Consider the following 22,181-nt stretch of genomic DNA (forward strand, 5'->3'; position numbering starts at 1 on the left):
CACTGTTGGACATAGGCCTCCCCCAATTCTCGCCACTCCGTCCGGTCCTGCGCCTTTTGAATCCAGCGGATTCCCGCTTTAAATTTTAAGTAATCTTAAAATTTAAAATGTTTCTATTCACCCATTACTATAGACACTTTAAATTATTATATTTTCTTCATTTTAAATAACTATTTTTAAATACTTGGCATGTAAAAACGCCCAAGAACCAACTTCTCAAATTTGACATACATTTTAATAGAATAAAGATAAGTTACAGATTGTGATTACTAGCACTGTAATTGCAATGAGCGAACATTTCGTCATCTTGTCATATTTTTAAATATTTTGTCATCCATTAGATTATATCCGCCATTTTCATTGAGTTTTCATGCTTCTGTTGTTACTTTTGTTGTCGTTAGTAATAAAAAATATTACAGCAGAAGTTTGGTAAAGGTGCGTGGCCATGTGATAAAAGAAGAGCAAAAGATGCAAAAATTTATCATATATCATGACAATATGGTGGAGGTTAATGTTGGCGACAGTTCCTCAGAATCCTCCGAATTCTAATAAATAATGAAGAAATAAATACATTTAGTTTTATTATTTACATGGTTAAGAACGTTTTAGTAAAACTTGTGCATTTTCGTTGTTTCTTGTTGTATACAAAGGTCTTTTATTATAACATTACAATGTTAGAGATCAAGCAATAACACTACAAATTTCACTTTGCAAAATAATAAACGATTTTATATATGCATTTATAAAATAGATAAATAAATTAAATAGAAACAAAAAAAAATACATATAAGTTTGAGAAACAACATTTTTTGTTTACATTTTCTCTCATGCCACAACGAATAGAATATAGACTCTAAATTTAGTAAATCAAATTTGTTTAACAACAAATCATAAGATAACTGACTATGAGTACATTTAAAATGTATACATTTTAGAACTTCTATACCATATCAACACTATTGATATACTTTAAATGGATTCCATGACATCCTGGATTTTAGCTCGATCTTCCGAGCATTCAATTGTTCGGTATATTTTCAAGTCAGCAGTATACATAAGAAAATAGCAACGTTTGAAGAAGATACCAATATCATTAAGGAATATTAAAAAAGTAACAGACCTAATATTGAGCCTTGTGGTACAACAGAGCTCATAGGTACACAAGATGATTCAAAACCTGACGAAAGTGATGGATGTAATAGAGAACTCGAAGTCGGCATTTCAATTACATGATAGCGACAGATTCACAGGTTATCGCTACAGCAGTAGCGATGAGGATACAGTTTAAAGGCTGCTCCTCAGCTCATGGTAGCAACGACGAGAGGCATTGTAAAATACAATTTAAAAATAGATATTAAAGATAGAAATGTCGTGGTCTTATCCAGTATACTAAAGGCTACGGCTGTTTTGGTTAAACCTTTCACCTCCTTCCCCTATCTTCTGACAGGCACTTAAGCAAAGCAAAAAGTTAATAGATATTAATTTACACATGTATAAAAAGGCAATCCAAATAAACAAACAAGATTTTCTTAGGAATTAAATACATAGATATATGCGTAATTATACCTAATTAGAAGCCTAGTAACAGATAAAAATAAAATTGAAACTGATAATTTTGAAAAGCTAGAAAAGGTACGGACCACGAGTCTGTAGTGTTTAGTTGAAATATATTTAAAAAGCGATGACACCGAGGACGTTAAAGCTCGCGCTTAGTAAAAAAATCCTGGCGAACGCCAGACCTGCTTTAGGAATGGGTCAAATGCGAGTCGGACTCGTATACCGAGCATACCGTATCAATTTCAGGATATTATATCAGAGGGAAGTACAATTTGTAACAGTTGATAAACTTTAATTTTGCTGACGTATGTACAGGGTGAGTCATATTGAACTTTCCGATTTCAATAAGGTGTGTATTAAAAACAAAGCGACATGCAGTAAAAATTATTTTATTGTTTGAAAGCACATAACATGCAGTTTTAATTTAGTTGGTTTTAAAAATGATATCCTGTAAATGTCTACCTCCATTGACCACACACTGCTGAAGCCTTTCCCGGAAGTTGTCCATTACTCGTCGAGTCATATTCAGCGGAATAGCATTGATTTCTTCCGTGATTGCAGCCTTCAGTTCATCGATGGTTCGGGGACGATGCGTGTACACCTTTTCCTTCAGGTAACCCCAGAGAAAGAAATCGCAGGGGGTTAAATCAGGTGATCTCGGCGGCCACCCAACGTCACCTCGCAAAGAAATGAGATGACCGGGAAACATTTGTCGCAGGATTTCCATTGAACGCCTGGATGTATGGGCTGTAGCACCATCTTGTTGGAACCAGATGTTATCGTTGTCATGATTCTGCGTTAATTCCTCCAATTTCGGTTTCAGAAAAGTTTCAAGCATGTCGCAATACCGAGCAGAGGTAACTGTGACGACTTGACCATCTTCTTCAAAAAAATAGGGACCCCACACACCAAACTCTGCAATAGCGCACCACACTGTCACTCGAGGGCTGTGAAGTGGTCGTTCGTGTAGGTTTCGTGGGTTATTCTCAGCCCAGTATCGAAAATTCTGTTTGTTGACAGTTCCGGCGAGGTGAAAATGTGCCTCATCACTGAAGATCAAAACAGCAGTGCGGGGGATCTGCTGAATGTCGCGGCATAAATTTGTTCGTGTGTCTAAGTCTCTAACTGTTAATTCTTGCACTACCTGAATCTTGTATGGGTGAAATTTAAGGTCTCTATGCAGTATTCTGCGGACACTACTGAAAGATAATCCTAGTGAAGCGGCATGTTTCCGAACAGAACGCCGAGGGGATTGTTGAATTGAAGCCCGCACTCTATCCACGTTTTCCGCTGACGTTGACGTCCTAATTCGGCCTTGTGGTCTTGTTTTTAATGCTGATGATGTTGCTCTAAAATTTGATACCCAATTTCTGATTGTTGGTCCAGTGGGAATGGGATCACGTCGACCAATAGCAAAATGTAAACGGAACGCACGCTGTGTTGTGATCACGGAGCCGCCATTTTTAATAAACTCTTCAACTACGAACGCACGATGTTGTCCCGACCAAGCCATTGCTCACACTAAAACTGCATGTCATGGCGCGTCTAATGACACCATCCCCACCCTTCTACTCCTTCCCTTCTTCGTGCAACGTCCTTCCAAAACCGGAAAGTTCAATATGACTCACCCTGTATTAATTTTCTAACCATTATAAATGTGTAATGTTTTTTCTGTGAAATATCGGATATTGGAATATTGGATTTTTTTTCTTTATTTGTACTGCAAGTTCTCACTTGATACAAAATTTCATAAATGTAGGCTCTTGAGAAGCACCCCATAGGTTTTGATTACAAAATGCAGCAAATACGTATTTGATTGTGTTGCCTTAAAAACGATTTTTTCCTGTGCCCTAAAAGTCTTTAAAATTTATAGACTTTAATATTTAATAATAATTTCAGCTTTCTCCACGGAATCTTAAGATATGTAGTCTCGACAGGCAACGAAGTGAATAAGGGTTCCGTTTTTTTCCTTTTGAGGTACGGAATCTCAAAAATTGAGCACACAAGAGGCTCAGAAGAGACAGCCAAAATGAAACTTCAACTCTCTTCGGCTTTTAAATTAATTATAAGCACATTTTTAAGAAAGAAATAATAAATTAAGGAACAAAAAATATGTAAATATGTTATTAATATGTTAATTGTTATATTGTAGGCCACAAAACAGATGTGGATTCTTTAATATATTCACGTTTTTTATTGCTATGTATTTAATGTCAATTTATTTGTTTTTGGACGTAATATAAACGAAAAGACAGGTGAGACAATTACAGTTGCTGTTAGCTCGCTGGGTGAAGCTTCAAGATGTGTTTGTTGTAAGTACATTATTGTGTCTAAGAAATAATTTAACTTTAATTATTTTATTAATGTTTTTGCTTAAATTAATGACTGTCTCACTCTTAATAATATATTTCTTTCTGAACGAATGATGGCCTAATTTTCTAAATAAACATTTGCCCAATTCGAATAGGAATTTCGGTACATCCTCTCTTACTTCTTCCCTAAATTTTACTTTTAAATGATACGTTTAATAATACATAGCAATAATAATAAATACGAACTATCTTTCTTCTATTAGCGCCGGCACTACCGGTTGCTCCACAACCACAGGAGCAGCCTCCCAACTCTTCACGTCGGCAATAAATTTCTTAGCTGCATCTCAGTGTTTTGTATTTGAGACACCGACTAATGATACAGGAGGTAAGACTAAAGTAAAACTACTAAATCTTGCCATAAATATTGTTAGAAAGAAAAAAAAAATATTATATGTAAGACTATTAAAAATATATAAAGATTTTTCGAAGTGGTATTCATTGGCTGTAAAATCTTCCGTTTAAGCATTGAGGCCAGTTATTAAATAGTAACACGTACTTCTTCTATTGGAAAAATTTTCACTACCAATCGTATGGATTGTTTTAGGGACTCTAAATCATCATGGTGCTTAGAACAAGCATTACTCAGCGCTGATGAATTGAGGAACTATCTCGGGTCGTATATAAAAATAGTAGATTCCAAATTCGTCACTAATATGTTGTTTATTTTTAATTGTAACAGTGTTTATTAACTATAAAACAAAAACTTTAAAAATAATAATTAAAGAAAAATAACCACATCTTTACTAATTTTCTTTATTTTTGCCGTCTTTTTTTCTTCTTTTACAAGTACCATTTTTATTTTAGAAAGTGAAAAGTACGATTTTATTGTCGTGGGAAGCGGGTCTGCCGGAGGTGCAGTAGCAGCTCGCCTCAGTGAAGTTAGTAGCTGGAAAGTGCTACTGCTAGAAGCAGGTTTCACACCACCCATAGAATCTGAAGTAAGAGCTATATATAAAATTTATTACCTTTTCATTAGTTTATAGAATTATTAGAGGAGCTCGCGAACTCCTCATTGATCAAAAAATAATAACTTATATCCAGAAATTATTTAAAACGTTCGTTTAAACGCCTTAGATACGTTGTACGTTTTATATAGATCAAATTGGGCTTTAACAGAGTATCAATAACATGAATATTTTAGAGACCATCACAGTATTAAAATAAGGGAGAGAGTTTTAGAACGAGTAGATACGTGTAAATCATCGCGACGTACTTGGTAAGACTCATGATAATCGATAATAATATATAGTTATTATCTACACTAACATAATAAAGCGCGTTAATTTGACATCTTAAGTACATCATACACAGATGTTCGGGTGTAAAGCAGTTTTAAAATGAATTTATAAAAAAATAAAATAAGGTCCTAAACTCAATATAAAATTTTATAAAAGTCTACCGCGACGACGTAAGATATTTTTTATATAATAGAAAGATTATTTAGTATAGGTTAGTAACTTAAAACATATTGAACCAAACAAGAGCTAGCGGATATAATTTTAATTTTTATTATTTTTTACATTTTAGATACCAAATCTGAGTACTCAACTTTACAATACCTATTTCGATTGGCAATACGATCTTGAAAATGACGGTGTAAACCATCAAGCAGTAAAGAATGGCGTGATTCGGTGGCCACGTGGAAAAATGTTGGGTGGATCCAGTGCAATTAACGCTATGATATATGTAAGAGGCAGAGATGCTGATTTTAAATCTTGGCAAGATGGAGGAAATCCTAGTTGGTCGCCTGAAAATGTTAACTCTAAATACAAGAAGCTTGAAAGCTTGCAAAATCAGAATTTATTACAAGACCCCGACATTAAAAACTTTTACGGAAGTGATGGTCCTGTAGCTATTAATAACTGCAATAGCACTTACAGAGAACTTACCGAAAAAATTATAGATTCCTGGGATTACATTGGATTTAAAAGAGTGAAAGACATTAACGCAGCTAAATATGAAGGATTTGGTGTTTCAGGAATAATATCAATGAATGCTGCTGGTGGCAAAAGGCGTGGTGTGTATTCCTCATATTTAGTACCCGCTAAGCAAAGAAGTAATTTAAAAATAGTCACCGGAGCTTATGTGACTAAAATTCTCCTTAACGATAAAAACGAAGCTTACGGAGTTGAAGCAAACGTGTATGGTCTAAACAAAACATATTATTCTAATAAGGAAGTCATTGTAAGTGGTGGAACTGTTAACTCTCCACAGCTATTGATGTTGTCGGGAATTGGGCCTCAAGCCGATTTAGTGGCTAAAAACATAACTGTAAAAGTTGATTCACCCAATGTAGGCAAGCATTTGCAAGACCATAGTTATACACCCATAGCTATTTATGGAGACTCCGCTTTAGAAGCAGATCCAAACGTTAACCAATACGAAGTAATTAAATATATGTATAACAAAAGTGGCCTGCTTGCACAGAATTATTTTAGCGACGTATGTGCATTTTACTCTCTTTCCAACAATATTTCGTATCCTGAATTCCAAAATCATTTTGTTATATTCAAGAAAAATACTACAGGGCTAAAAGCACGTTTTGGAAAATATAAAGACGAGGTCGCAGCATCTTTTGCAGCACCTAATGATCAAAGAGCTTTGTATATATTTAGTGTTATTCAATTACATCCACTTTCCCAAGGGTCGATATCTCTGAGATCATCAAGTCCTTACGACAAGCCTATAATTAAATATAGTTATTTCGAAGACGAAAGGGACGTCCAAAAAATCTCAGAAGGTATTAAAAGCTTGGTAAAGATAGTTGACGCACCTTATTTTAAGTCTATCAATGCGTCTGTTCAGAGAATAAATATAACTCAGTGTAATGACCTCCAATTCCAAAGCGACGATTACTGGAAATGTTACTTGAGAAACCTTGCTCTTACTGTAGATCATCCAGTAGGAACATGTAAAATGGGCTCAAGCATTGAAAATGCAGTTGTAGACAATTATTTAAAAGTTTATGGTGCCAAAAAACTTCGTGTTATAGACGCTAGTATTATGCCTAACGTAACGAGTGGAAACACTAACGCTCCATCAATGATGATAGGTGAAATGGGAGCTGACATGATCAAACAGGAATATCTTGGCAGCTCAAAAGCGAATGCAGAAGCCAGCAGTAAGAATTAACTTTTCGACCACCTTTATACATAATTTAGTTTTTTCCTAATATTTCATCAATGATATAATATTGTTACTACACAAATATACATAAATTTAATTTAATATAGTATTTCATTGACCTACAATCATTGAAATTCCAGCAACTAATATTTCAATGCTAGTAAGCTAGCTTAAACAATTTAAAAGTTATTGTGAATTAAATCAAGTTTAAATCTTTTTTAGTGTTCTTTATTTTTTTTATACATATACTTATAATTAAATCATAAATGATCGGACATAGAAGATATCAAAGTAAAACATAAAATAAATAAATATATTCGGGACAAATATCATAGAACCCATTTTCAAACTTTATGTCCGTCCGTATTACGTAAGAAGTTGTTTAAGTCTGTTTTGTAGGAAGTATTAGAGATACTCTATAAATTAAACTGAAATTTATCTGATGGTGAAATCCCATGGAAATTGAGGGATGTCTAAATGCACATACTATATGTTTTGTTTTACTTCTTATAAAAATATATATTTGCTTTTTGTAGTTATCATCTGATAGACAGACACAATTTTTCACGATTATTAGTTACAGGTTAATCTTTTAAATATACGGGTGGAAGCGTCTGCACTTGTTTTACGGGAGCAGCATATAGGATAAAATATTTCAAACTCATACAACTATGAAATGGTAGTGTTTTGTATCGATAACACTAGTAGGTAAATTAAAATATTTCTAACAATATCATCAAATGAATGAAATACATTCCGTTCACCTGACATATAGTTCCAAACTATTCTGAAATCCGCTTAAGTCAAGCTTATAAGATTAAAACGTCCATTTTATGAACCGCGTAGAGAACACAGCGCTGCCAATGTTTACATAAAGTGGATTAAAATCTAAACCCCGCAATGAAATGAAGTTTATGTCACCGTAATTTAGCACTAATGTATAGCTACTTCCGATTGTAACGTAATTTTCATAAATTTAACTAACAAGTAATATGTTACCTATTCTAAAAATATAATGTAATTTATCATTGAAATATAGTGACTGATTTGTAGCTTAATATATTTCATAACTATATTTGGAAACTCAAATTAGTTTGAATTTGGCACACATCACACCTATCTAGTAATTATTATCGGTTTAAATATTTTAAAAGTATTTGTCTGTGAGTTTGCAAGTTCATGTAAGTCCTAAAACACAAGCAAAAATTGTTTTAATATATTTGTATCAATTGTTGGTGGGCCTTATAAATAAATAAATAAATATTTGTCTGTTTGTCCAGGCTAATCACCAGAACAACTGAATCAATTTTAATGGGGCTTTCAATGAAAGATTGTAAAAGAGAGAGTTATGGAGCAACATCTTTATACTATTCTTTATCGCAGAATTGTCCGTAGGGTCAAAATTTCGGCAGGAAATACATTTGTACTATCGTCTACCGATAGATAAATTAATTAACATTTTTTTTAAATAAAGCACAAAGCGCGGCGTTGAGATCCGCCACTCAACACGCATTGCCTCCAGAATCCGGAAGAAAGTGGGCAACGGAGTGTCTTCATTATACACAGATTTATTTCTATTTTAAAAAGTACTTAGGTATTTATGTAATAAATTTACAGCCGGAAACATTTAGTTACAAAAATCTTAAAATAAAATTGCCAAAAAAATGCAAATAAAAAATCTTTTACAATTTTATTTATGAAACTAAATAAGAAAAAAATTACTATACTCGCAGTCTGGCAATAAATAAGTACTGTTACAATTAAAAATAAAAAAAATATCGCTTTTGTCATTATTATAGTTTTTATATGATTCTTCATAGTATTTTCTTGTTTTCACGCCAAAATATTATAAAATATTTTGTGATATTAATATAAAGTGGGGTGATAAAGAGAACAGAATCACTTTGATTGCATTACATAAAGTAGATATGATTCCAAATACAATTTTTTAAAATTCAAATGTCAAATGTTTGTTTACCGAGTGTACCGTGAAATTGTTTTACACATTATCCAATTTAAAAAAAAATTGTGCCACAATAAAAAATTTAGGCGGAATCACTCGAAGGTAAAGTTAAGTGTAAAGATATTTTATTAAAAATATTTTTTTAAATAATTTGTCTTCTACTTTTATAAATATTATTTCTTTTATTGGATTCACCACTTGCCCGCAAATAAAATCGTTATTTTCCCAATTGAAGTGAGAATAATGAAAGAAAAGAAGAGAAGGTACTCGGTTTATTTTAAATTTAATTAATCATTTTAAATGAAAGCCATCCTAAACAACTATGAGGCGGCAAGCACAAAACTGCAATAAAATATTGTTTTTTTTAAATATTATTTTAGATAATTGGCTAATGCAATTCCGTTATATTTTGCTATTTTTTTTTAAATATTTTTTAATGATGATGATATTTTAATTATTATTTTATTGAATATTTTATTTCTCTAATGAATACATTTATTAATAATTGGTATATTTAATTATTCTAGTTTTCGTTATATAATATGTAAGTAAATCAAAGCGTTATGTTGAAAATAATTACTCTAATGTATCCATTAATTTTCAAACTCTCTATAAAGCTAAGCGTAAACTTGGAGATTAAAAAATATTTTTTTTATATAATTTTCTAGGCCAAACAACAAGTTTTGAACTTTCGTTGTAATTGTAAGGTTGCATAATTTTTGCTCATATTTAATGACTATTTAATTATTTTTGAAATAATATAAACAGAAAGACAAGCGATTCTCTTACAGTTGTTTTTATTATCTCGCCGACCAAAGCCGTACTTACGAGTACGTCAAAATGTCATTGTAAGTGCCTAAATCAGTTTTGCATGTTATTAATAACTGTTTCATATTAATTATACGTTTATTGAATTTTAAGCTTTGTAATTGCTATATTACGAACATAGCAGGTCAGGTAGAGGGAACATGGGAACCTAAGTGATAAGACACTTCCGTTTCCCACTTTTCGAATTCTAAAGGCATTGTGTGTTGAGTGGCGGAACTCAACGCCGCGCTTTGCTAATAACTAGTTATTATTTCCACGAGCGAGAATCGAATCTACATCCTGCCGCGTTTACAATACCACGATAGTGCCCTTGCGGCACGATTGGCCTCAATAAAATCTCGGTAAATAATAATTATATTTATTAATTAAAATTGCATAATTTTCTTGTTGAGTATTTTGAATGAATAATATTAAATTAAAACCAATTCCAATTTCTATGTTTTGAACAGAATTATTGTGAAATTCTTATTGTAATTGTAGAAAGAATAGCTCAACTAATGTTAATGATATACCTTTACATGTGCAGTGGAGTTATAGTAATTTTAATATGATTTTCTTTTTATTTCTTCGGGTTTTACTTTTTTAATAAGAAATAACTGCTCCAAGTTTAACATATATATTATGATTGTCTAAAAACAAATTCAATATTTATTGGTTTATTTAATTAGTGTAACTATCTAACATTATTTCAATAGTTTTTTATCATATGTAATATTTTTTTTTGTGATATCTTGAAATATTTATTTAAATTTATATTTCTATTTTCTTCGCTCTGGTGTCGAGGCAAAGAGCCTCGTTGAGTTTCGCCACTCAGCACGCAATGCCTCCAGAATTCGGAGAAAAGTGGGGAATGGAGTGTCCCAACACTAGATTCCCTCTGCCTTACCCTGCTGTATGCGGGATACGGCGTAAAGCTGATATCGATTTATCTTCAAGAAGAAGATTTTATTAATATATTTCGATCCAAACGTTATTTTCAGTATTTTAAGGTTCCGTACAGCAAAAGTAAATCCGTCTGTTAAGACCATTTATCTCGAGATTAAGTTAATATATTAAGATTAAATAACATTAAATTTTTAGATCTACTCAGATCTCTCCCTGTACTCACAGAATAAAATTAAGCTTGTAAGTCAATGTGATCAAAAGATGTGAGCACTTATACATCGTTTTTGCTGCATTTTATATAAAATTTGCCTGCCAATCTAAACCTTCAGTTATCAGGTTTGGCATAAAATGAGAATTTACATTATGACAAAAGGAAAAACACCAAAAAGATTGTATGATTTTTTTAAGTTCTACTTTCCGATGACCTACCAAACCTGAAATTGATACGGAACCCTCTGTGGGCGAGTCCTACTCGCACTTAACCGTTTTTTTATAGTTACGTGCCCTAAGATAATTTATATCTAAATTGATATTTTATTCTATTTATCATTTGAATTATTCAATTCAAAGGAATTTATTAACTTATGACAGTAAACTGATATTTAATAATTATATACAAAATGCAAATTAAGTGCATTTCTTATAGGCTAATCGATGAGGTCGTTATAATTTTAATCCAACAATTCGTTCTTAATTGTACTACTAACTAAATACCTCATTAAAATTATACCTTGATTTGTCAATTTCAACATAACAAGGAAAGGAATAATAATACAAAATTATCTTTATTTTTTATATATACATTTATATAACCCTTAAGAGCTATAATGAATTACATTTTTTTACTTTTTTCTCTGTTTGGATGAATTTATGACGTTTCATAATTAGAAGTGAACGGGAAGTACCCTATGGATTTTGATTTTGCGATAAATATAGTCGTCAAACTTCAGTTTCCGTATTTACCTTTTGAGGTACGGACTCCTAAAATTATTAAATATATGGTATTGTTAATTATGCAAATCTCGGAAATATTATCATATTTTTTTTGTATTTTTAGAGATATCGGTGGTTGCTCCACCACTACAGGAGCAGCTTCACAACTTTTCGCATCGGCAATCAATTTTCTAGCAGCGGCACAATGCTTTGTATCAGAAAACCCCAAAAACGATGACAGAAGTAAGTATTTTACTTTGGACTTTATTTAACACAAGTAGCTCTAAGTGCCTTTATCTACACGGAATGGTTTAAGCAGAGAGAATAGACATGGACCTATATATATTTGATTAAAATTCTTTATTATTCTAATTCTATTATTCTAATATAATATTCTATTATACTAATTCTAAATTACTAAACAAATATATCTCAAAAAGTGAATCAAAATAGAGACTAAAAAAAAATCTTAAATTGATTATTATTAGACAAGTAGGTAGTAGCTAAAACTGTTACAAAAAAAATAAAATTAAAATAAACATTTTAAGCCCATAAAATTATATTTTTCTTTTATGTTTCAGATTATGAAAGGTTCGATTTTATAATTGTGGGTGGAGGGTCAGCTGGTAGCGTGGTAGCAAACCGTCTCAGTGAAATTGATTATTGGAATGTATTACTTTTGGAAGCAGGTCCGAGACCAAGTATAGAATCTGAGGTAATTATATTAACTTCTGGTATATAAAGTTATATTCCTTTGTATCTCTCTATTTATTTAACAAAATATATTTTTATAGATACCCTATATGGATCATTCTCTTTACTACTCTAGTTATGATTGGCAGTACGCAACTGAAAATGATGGTATAAACCATCAAGCAATGAAAAATGGATCAGTACGATGGCCCCGAGGCAAAATGCTAGGCGGAGGGAGCTCAATTAATGCGATGATATACATGAGAGGCCGAGATTCTGACTTCAAATCTTGGGAAGAGGAAGGAAATCCTAGTTGGACGCCTGAAAACGTTAACTTGCATTTCAGAAAAGCGGAAAGCTTGCAAGACATGAATTTATTACAAGATCCAGACATAAAAAACTTTTATGGGCACGAAGGTCCTTTAGTTATAAATACATTTAATAGTACATACAGAGAACTTACTGAGAAAATATTAGATTCTTGGGAATACCTTGGATTTAAAAGAGTCAAAGATATCAACTCAGCACACTTTAAGGATTTCGGTATTTCAGGAATAATAAGAGCAACTGCTGCTAATAGCAAAAGATGTAGTACTTATGTAACGTACATAGAGACTGCTAAGCATAGAAGTAACTTAAAAATTGTCACAGGTGCTTTTGTTACGAAAATTCTTATTAATGAAGAAAACGAAGCTTATGGAGTCGAAGCAGATGTTAATGGCGAAAAGAAAACTTTTTATGCTAATAAAGAGGTTATAGTAAGTGGTGGAGCTGTTAACTCACCGCAATTATTGATGTTGTCTGGAATAGGTCCTCGAGAGCATTTATTGTCAAAAAATATTTCCTGTAAGATCAATTTGGAAAGTGTTGGAAAAAATTTACAGGATCATAATTATATACCTGTACCTATCTACGCAGATGAACCGGGAATAGAGGACCAAAATGCATTAGAATTTGAAGTAATAAAGTATATGTATAATAAAAGTGGTATGCTCGCACACAACAGTGTTAGCGATGTATGTGCATTTTATTCACGTAACGAAAATATGTCATATCCTGAATTCCAAAATCACGTTACTATTATTTGGAAAAATTCAACAACATTCAGACAACACTTCCCTGCATATGAAGATGAAGTTTTAAAATCTTATTTAGAACATAACATAGACAAGGCGTTGTATATATTTGGTGTTCATCTTTTACATCCATTTTCTAGAGGAGCAATATATCTAAGATCATCAAACCCATACGACAAGCCCATAATTGATTACAGTTATTTTAAAGACGAAAGGGACGTGAACGCAACAGCAGAGGGTATTAAAAAATTAGTAAACATAGTAAATGCGCCTTATTTTAAATTCATAAATGCATTTGTTCACAGAGTAAATATATCACAGTGTAATAACCTAACATTTCAAAGTGACGATTATTGGAAATGTTTTTTGAGAAATGTTGGTATTACAGTATATCATCCAGCAGGAACATGTAAAATGGGTAAGAATCCAGAAGATTCAGTAGTTGATAACTTTTTACGAGTCTATGGTGCAAAAAGATTACGTGTTATAGACGCTAGTATTATGCCAACGTTGACAAGTGGAAACACCAATGCTCCGTGCATTATGATAGGTGAAATGGGAGCTGATATGATTAAATATGATCATCTTGGGAAATTATAAATATAAACAACGTTTTTATGTATATATTTACAATAAGTGATATTTAATATAAACAGTCTCTAATTGTATTATAAAAACAAAAAATATGCAATTATAGACCAGTTATTTATTTTAACTTTAAATTAGAATTAACAAAATGTATAAATATTAATCTTCAATATGAAATACACGAAGTTTTTTAAGTAAAAATTATAATTATATGTAAACTATTGATGAATGAGTATTTTGCTAATAAATAGTGTAAGGATGTTTGTTTTTTATTTTTAATATTTCTCTATCTAATATAAAAGTGAGCTTAAAACACACAAATAGATACAATCATCTATTATTATATTGTCTTTTCTATCTATTATATTTTATGTAACTGAAAACATTTTCATTGAAGAATTTTTTGATAAGAGATCATCCATTTAATAAAAATACAGGGGAGTTTCTACAATGGCATCAGAACAATTTTTTTCGGACCTACCTTGCATATTTTTAATATCGGCATTGAAATCTTAATGAAAAAATAAAAAATCATTATAATTATTCGGTAACATTTTGTTTTAAAAGATGTATAACCATCTATATTTGGTATAAATGAAGAATCGCTAATCCAACATTCTGTCAGTACAATAATATCTAGATCAATATTAAGATTATTATTATCTATTAGATTTTCTAATTCAGACATGTTCCGATCAACACTACGTATATTTTGCGTTATTATTTTTAAGCTGTTGTTAGTTTTAGTAACTAATTTACAACAGTTCTCGATATCACAACTTACTTAGCACATTAGATACAGGTACATTTTCAATGTCCTCGGCAATTTCAATTTAAATTATTGAATGTAAGCTGTGTAATTTAAATTATTGAATGTAAGTGCAGTATATCGCTAAGATAAGGTTATATTACTATAGCTATCGATTTTCTTTTTTTATTATACTTATAGTTTGTGTATACAATGAAGAATTTTATCTACCTATTTATCTATCTATATCGATAATATATCCCAAGTTGTTAAAATTCGTTCTCCTCTTTCCATCTTTGCCTAATTCCTGTGCTTTCCCGATGGCCTAATTTAGAAAAAAGTTATTCAGAATTAAAATTGGAATTTAGACAAATGCAAGGTGATATCCGTTAATGTTTTTTAACAGAACCTGTTTAACAAGGTGACGTTTTATCACCGTCTGCATCGATTGAGGAATCATAATTAACTTTAAGGATAATGATAATGAGTCTATTTGACGCTTGGGTAACTTTTGCAGTGCCATATTATTTAGGTATATATTTTTTATTTTATTTGATTTAAATTTTATTCGGTGTATTTGGTCGTTATCCGTTAATGAGGTTTTTTTCTTCGCTTGCGTATATTAAACTAGCATTAACTAACATTTCCCTTTATTTACTCGAATTCCGGGGACGATCTTGGGTTTTATTTACATTTAAGTGTGACTGCGCCATATCTTTCGCGATGGTTCTGCCCGTTTCCTATGGTCTTCTTCTATCCTGCCCAGAAGAATCAAGGCAGTTTTTACAGCGTTACAATCACCCCTTTTCATCATATGCCCGCAAACGTCGTTGCAGACATTTTGAATTACCATAGCATACCATACCATACTTTTGCATGGGCTATCATATCTCAACAAAAACTCCTCAAAAACTTAAATCAAGCTTCACGACCTATCCCGCATACAGCAGGGTAGGGAGAGGGAACCTAGTGTTAAGACACTCCATTTCCCCACTTTCCTCCGAACTCTGGAAGCATTGCGTGTTGAGTGGCGAAACTTAACGCCGCGCTTTACCTCAACACCAGAGCGAAGAAGTCGAAATATAAATTTAAATAAATATTCTATCTCCTCGAGTGGAGATTGAACCACAACCAGTCGATTACAGTCACACTTTGTACCCCTGCGCCAATTCTCGCATTGATTTAGGACATATCAAAAACTTGATATGTACTAAGTTTTAGTTTTTTATATCTCGTACTTAGTTTTTTGTAGAAACCAAAATTTTAGGTCACGAAACAGATGTACCTTCATAAAAACTTAATTTATAAAACACTTTAAATGGCGATTTATTTGTTTTTCTACAAAATATAAACGAATAGGTATGTTATTCTATTACAGTTGCGCGTGTCTTGTCGGTGGTAGCTGTACTTCAAAATGTTATTGTAAGTGCCCGATTGTGTGCTTGAAATATTTTTAATTTGTTAACTAAAATTTATAATTTTAATGACATTAAAAACTTTTCTTTATTTATTCCTGAGAGAAGAGAAATCGGTTCTTTTCTCAATACAATGATCAAAGTGAAATTTAAGTTAATTACAATTATTAATTATCCATTTTATTTTTGTATACAATTTAACGTGAAAGAGGTTCTGTGAACGTAATTATTTTTATTGTTTTAATAATACCGCAACGCGTTGTGGGTTCGATCCGCACTCAAAGAAACGAAATAATGATAATGATATTTTTATTTCTTCCCTCTGGCGCCCAGGCAATATCCCGGTGTTGAGGTCCATCACTCCACACGCTAGAGGCATTCTCCAGAATTCGGCGGAAAGTGGAGAGCGGAGTGTCTTAACACTAGGCAATCTCTGTTACATGCGGGATGCTGGGAAAAATAAAAAAAATAATCCCTTCCTCAACGAGCAATGTCTCAAAAATTCGGCAGAAAGCGCTGAACAGAATATTTTTACATTAAGTTACCTTTGCACCCCTACCCTGTTACGATATAATGTTAAACTAAAAAAAATAACAATAAAAGTAAATAAATAATAGATATACTAAAATTAAACATGTACTAATTTAAATTTGTTATTTAAAATGTAGCAGTAACTCATAAATTTACTTTAATTAATTGTGTGCCTCATACACCTGCACTTGAAGACTGTATTTTTTGTACTTTTAAATGTATATTTACATCAGAAATTACAATATGTTAATGCAGAGTCACAGTCATAGTTAAGTATTAAATGAATTTAAAATAGACAGGAATTTAAAATATCCTATCCTAAGACGTGTGTAACGTGTACAACTAAATCATCATCAATTATCTCCGCTCTGGCACCAAGACAAAAACCCCGGCGTTGAACTCCGCCTTATTATTACTAGTAATTACACAATTTATATGACTTAAAAGCTTGTTGGCTGTATTATCCCAAAGTAAATATTATGAAATTTACTAAAGTAAGCAAGGCAAGCTGTTATCGAAAAAATTGCAAGTTTTCATTAATTGCTTCTTTTTAATTAAAAAAATATAATTTAGATAGATAGATAGATAGATAAAGACCTTTATTGCACACTTAAAAAGATACAATACAATAAATTCTTAAAACAAAATGCACAAAGGCGGCCTTATCACTACAAGTGATCTCTTCCAGACAACCAAATTCCGGAAGGATATAATTAAAAGTGCGGGCATAATGCGGTGCAAAGTGACGCGAAAAATAACTAAATAAATAAATAAGAAAACAAAGAAATAAAATAAATAAATAAATTATATAATATATACATACATACAAACACACATACATATATATATATATACACATATACATACACACATACATACACATATATATACATACATATACACACAAACATACACAAATTCCTATACATACACTGATTATATACGTAAGATATATAACAAATAAATAAATAAAGGGAAAATAAATTAGCACACATTAATACTACTATAATATAGTTGCTTAATTTTCTCTTATAACGGTATCACGTAAGCGACAGTAAGTAAAATAAACCTAGTACATCAAGATCCTCTACTAGAATACATGATAGTGCATTCAATGCGTCTTACCAAGTGAAATGTGAACCGCGACTAAAATTGTTAATATCAATATATGAAAATACATTAAGTTTCTCTTCATACTTTATTTTAATCAAAATGAATCAGCTTCACGCTTCACAAACACTCAGCAGGGTAGACATTGGGATGACATGATGACAATTTTATGACACCCTGTCCTCCACTTTCAGAATTTTGTTTAAAATTAGAATTTTTCACAACATTTTTTTTCTATTAGCACTGGCACAAAACATTGCTCCGTGACTACAGGAGCAGCTTCCCTTCTCTTTGAATCAGCGATTAATTTTTTAGCTGCAACACAATGTTTCGTACCGGAGTCACCGACTAATTATACAGGAAGTAAGTATTAAAAATATTATAGACTGAGATCCCAGGGCCCCAAGACCTACGTTATTTTAGCAAAGCTGAAATTTTGAGGATCTTCACCTTTCAGATATAGCGTCAACTTAAGGTATACGTATAGCTGTGTTAAAGTGGAAACGCTCATTTTTTTATATGTTTTTAAGAATAATGTAAAAAATGTATATTTATTAACACCAGACCCTTTATGTCGGCCTTAACTCCTGCCAGACATCCTAAAGGTTGTTTAAAATTAGGGCAAATTACATTAAACTATCAATCTTTAATTTTAAATATATAACTTAAGGACTATTTCTAGACCCCTCAAGCACCCAGACCAATCCGATGGCTCAAGCATCTTCCCAGACAGAGATATTTCATTATTTGGCGCTATCTTTGAAAAGGACTTTCAAGTTAGTGAGTAGGCATACTGTCTAAAGTACATATTATACTAAAAGCCCTCAAAATTTCAGCTTTGCTAAAATGACGTAGGTCTGGCGGGTCTGGGATCTTGGGCTATTATATTGATAATATTTTATGTTGAAAAATGTATGACTTCCTAAACATTCCTTAAAAATGTATTTTTGTGTTGTCACATTCTTAGTTTTGCAGAATGTAAAATTAAGTTCATATTTGAGAGCTATGGATAATGTTCTCCTCAACAAAAACTTTTTCTTGAGGCTGGGAAATGCAGTTATATAGAAATGCAGTTACATATAGAACGCCCATAAACAAATCCTACGTATGTACTTACTTAAGAAAAAGTCAGCTTCACGCAGTATTCCGCACATAGCGGGGTAGGCAAAGGGCACCTAGTGTTAAGACACTCCTTTCTCCACTTTCTTCCGAATTCTTAAGGCATTGCGTGTTGAGTGGTGGACCTCAATGGCGTGGTTTTCTTCGACACCAGACCGAAGAAATACAATTATCAATTATTCCATTGAGTGGGAATCGAACCCACAACCAGTTGATTTTCCAGTCATACTGTGTGGCAACGATCGACCTCTTATACTTGGAATAAATAAATTAAGATACACAATTATTTATTCATAGTTGAAGTTAAACGACTGCTTATTGATCACTGTACTGTGTTTTTCTGATTTCAGACCTAGAAAAATACGATTTTATAATCGTGGGCGGAGGAACCTCTGGAGGTGTAGTAGCCAATCGTCTTAGCGAAATTGAAAATTGGAATGTCCTACTGTTGGAAGCAGGTTACAAACCACCTATAGAATCTGAAGTAAGCATTACATATAATAACATTATTATTTATATTTTTATTTATAATATTATATAATTTAAAAAACACACTAAAATAACCTGTTTTACTTTTATTGACTTCTTAATATATTTATATTTTTTGTAGATACCCAACTTGGATCCTCTACTTCAGAATACCAAATATGATTGGCAGTATGCAACAGAAAATGATAATATAACTCATCAAGCTTTAAAAAGTGGATCGATACCATGGCCACGAGGGAAAATGTTAGGTGGGTGCTCCTCTATAAATGCAATGTTTTACGTAAGAGGCAGAGACGCTGACTTTAAATCTTGGGTAGACGAGGGAAATCCTAGTTGGACGCCAAAAAATGTTAATTTACACTATAAAAAAGCAGAAAACTTTCAGGATATTAATTTATTACAAGACCCAAATATACAAAAATTTTATGGACATAATGGTTCATTGAGCATAAATACGTTTAATAGTACATATAGAAAAATTACTGAGAAAGTTTTAGAGTCATGGGAACACATTGGATTCAAAAACGTGAAAGATATTAACTCGGCAAAATTTAAAGGAAATGGTATATCAGGAATAATGAGAGCAACTGCTGGTGATGGCAAAAGACGTGGTGTATATGCATCGTATATAGAACCTGCTAAGTTAAGAAAAAACTTAAAAATAATTACTGAAGCTTTCGTGACTAAAATTCTTCTTAATAAAAAAAATGTAGCAATTGGAGTAGAAGTAACTATAAATCGTGAAAATAAAATATTTTATGCCAATAAAGAAGTTATAGTAAGTGGCGGAGCTGTTAACTCTCCGCATTTATTAATGTTATCTGGAATAGGGCCCAAAGAGCATTTACTGTCTAAAAATATTTCATGCCAAATTAACTTAGGTAATGTAGGCCAGAATTTACAAGATCATAGTTATATTCCTATTCCTATATACGGAGATAAACCTGGATTTGAGCATCCAAAGGCTTATGAATTTGAGATTATAAAATATATGTATAATAAAAGCGGGTTGCTTGCACAGAATAGCTTAAGCGATATATGTGCATTTTATTCCCGGGACAAAAATATGACATATCCTGAATTCCAAAATCATCTAACAATTATCTGGAAAAATTCAACAACAGCTAAACAACACATTCCAGGCTACAAAGATGACACTTTTAATTCTTACTTGGAATATATTCAACAGAAAGCGCTATATCTATTTGCTTTTCATCTTTTGCATCCATTTTCAAGAGGAGCAATATATCTAAGATCACAAAATCCTTATGACAAGCCTATCATTAAATATAGCTATTTTGAAGATGAAAGAGACGTGGAAGCAACAGTGGAAGGGGTTGAAAAATTAGTAAAAATAGTAGACACACCTTATTTTAAATCTATTAATGCATTTGTTCACAGAGTAAATATATCCCAATGTAATAAATTTGAATTTCCAAGCAGCGATTATTGGCAATGCTTCGTGACAAATGTAGGTGTTACCGTGTATCATCCTGTGGGGACATGTAAAATGGGTCCAAGTGCTGAAACCGCAGTGGTAGATAACTTTTTGAAAGTCCATGGTGCCAAAAGGCTGCGTGTTATAGACGCTAGTATTATGCCAAGCCTAACCAGTGGAAATACTCAAGCTCCATCAGTTATGATAGGCGAAATGGGGGCAGATATGATCAAAGAGGAACATTTGTGCGACTCAAAAGCGAATGAAGAAACCGATAATAATGATGACTAATTTATCGACCACCTTTATACGTTTTTTCCTAATATTTTACCAATGTTATAATTCTGTTATTTATTAACATTTATTGAACAATGAAGCGGGTAAATGGGAGCCGATATAATAAATGAAGCAACTATTGCAAATTCTTGAATGTGTTTTATATATTTTTTTAAAAAAATATTTAAAAATATTATTAATTATTATTTTAAAAATTATTACTGTACTAAAATTTAAATGTATGTTATGTATTCGTCCTATTATCTACATTATAAAATGTTGTAAAAGAAAAGTTGTGTGAGCATAATATTTTTGATAAAGTAACAGATGTTCCTTCTAAGAATTTTAATTTTTTAACCAAACAATGCACAACGAATGAAACGACTGCAAATAGTTTAAATATTTAAACTAATATACAATAAGTATTTAAATAATTAAGTTTTTTCATGTCTATAAATTCAAATTTAAATTCAAAATATTCTTTATTCAAATAAACTATAAAAGCACTTTTGAATCGTCGAATGTACATGTCAACAAAAAGCTACCGCCGGTTCGGAAGGCAGTTCTGCCGAGAAGAGCCGGCAAGAAACTCAACAGTTGCTCTTTTCAAAGTCAATGGTATATTTTACTATTACATTAGTTGGCAGCTGTCCTGCCTGACATTCAATAGACATTAATTTCATACATGTTTATCCTCTAAATATTCTTGAACAGTGTAATAAGCTTTACTTGTTAGAATTTTTTTTACAAATATTTTAAATTTTGGTAGTGGCAAACTAAGAATACACTGAGGATTTTATTATATACACGTATACTCAGCCCCATAAAAGATTTATTAACTTTTTGGAGGCGAAAATTTGGAGTAATAATCTTATCTTTATTTCTCGTTCCTATCTTATGACTGTCGCAATTTTTTCTATGACAATGTATATTTTGTCGGACAAAGAGAATATTATAGTATATAAATTGGGAAGCAACTGTAATAATACCTGCATCTCTGAAAACATCTCGCAGAAAATCTCGAGCTCTTAGAT

At 31.8% G+C, this 22,181-nt stretch overlaps 3 protein-coding genes across 3 annotated transcripts; all 3 read left to right on the top strand.

Annotated features, from left to right (window-relative positions):
• Window positions 1–3,858: 3,858 nt before the first annotated feature.
• LOC146526452 (ecdysone oxidase-like) lies at window positions 3,859–7,061 on the top strand. The gene is made up of 4 exons (XM_085207113.1): window positions 3,859–3,869; window positions 4,133–4,254; window positions 4,734–4,867; window positions 5,457–7,061. Exons 1-4 carry the CDS (start codon window positions 3,859–3,861, stop codon window positions 7,059–7,061), a joined length of 1,872 nt encoding a protein of 623 aa, XP_085063239.1.
• A 5,397-nt stretch (window positions 7,062–12,458) lies between these two features.
• Window positions 12,459–14,074, top strand: LOC146526453 (ecdysone oxidase-like). The gene has a single exon (XM_085207119.1). It carries the CDS (start codon window positions 12,468–12,470, stop codon window positions 14,031–14,033), a length of 1,566 nt encoding a protein of 521 aa, XP_085063245.1. The 5' UTR covers window positions 12,459–12,467; the 3' UTR covers window positions 14,034–14,074.
• A 2,077-nt stretch (window positions 14,075–16,151) lies between these two features.
• LOC146526454 (ecdysone oxidase-like) lies at window positions 16,152–21,682 on the top strand. The gene is made up of 4 exons (XM_085207116.1): window positions 16,152–16,191; window positions 18,067–18,188; window positions 19,295–19,428; window positions 19,555–21,682. Exons 1-4 carry the CDS (start codon window positions 16,184–16,186, stop codon window positions 21,160–21,162), a joined length of 1,872 nt encoding a protein of 623 aa, XP_085063242.1. The 5' UTR covers window positions 16,152–16,183; the 3' UTR covers window positions 21,163–21,682.
• Window positions 21,683–22,181: the final 499 nt, after the last annotated feature.

Source organism: Heliconius melpomene, unplaced genomic scaffold (genome assembly GCF_056956725.1).
Source record: "Heliconius melpomene rosina isolate 202511_hmr_F unplaced genomic scaffold, ASM5695672v1 ptg000034l, whole genome shotgun sequence".
In the NCBI taxonomy this organism is placed as follows: Eukaryota; Metazoa; Arthropoda; class Insecta; order Lepidoptera; family Nymphalidae; genus Heliconius; species Heliconius melpomene.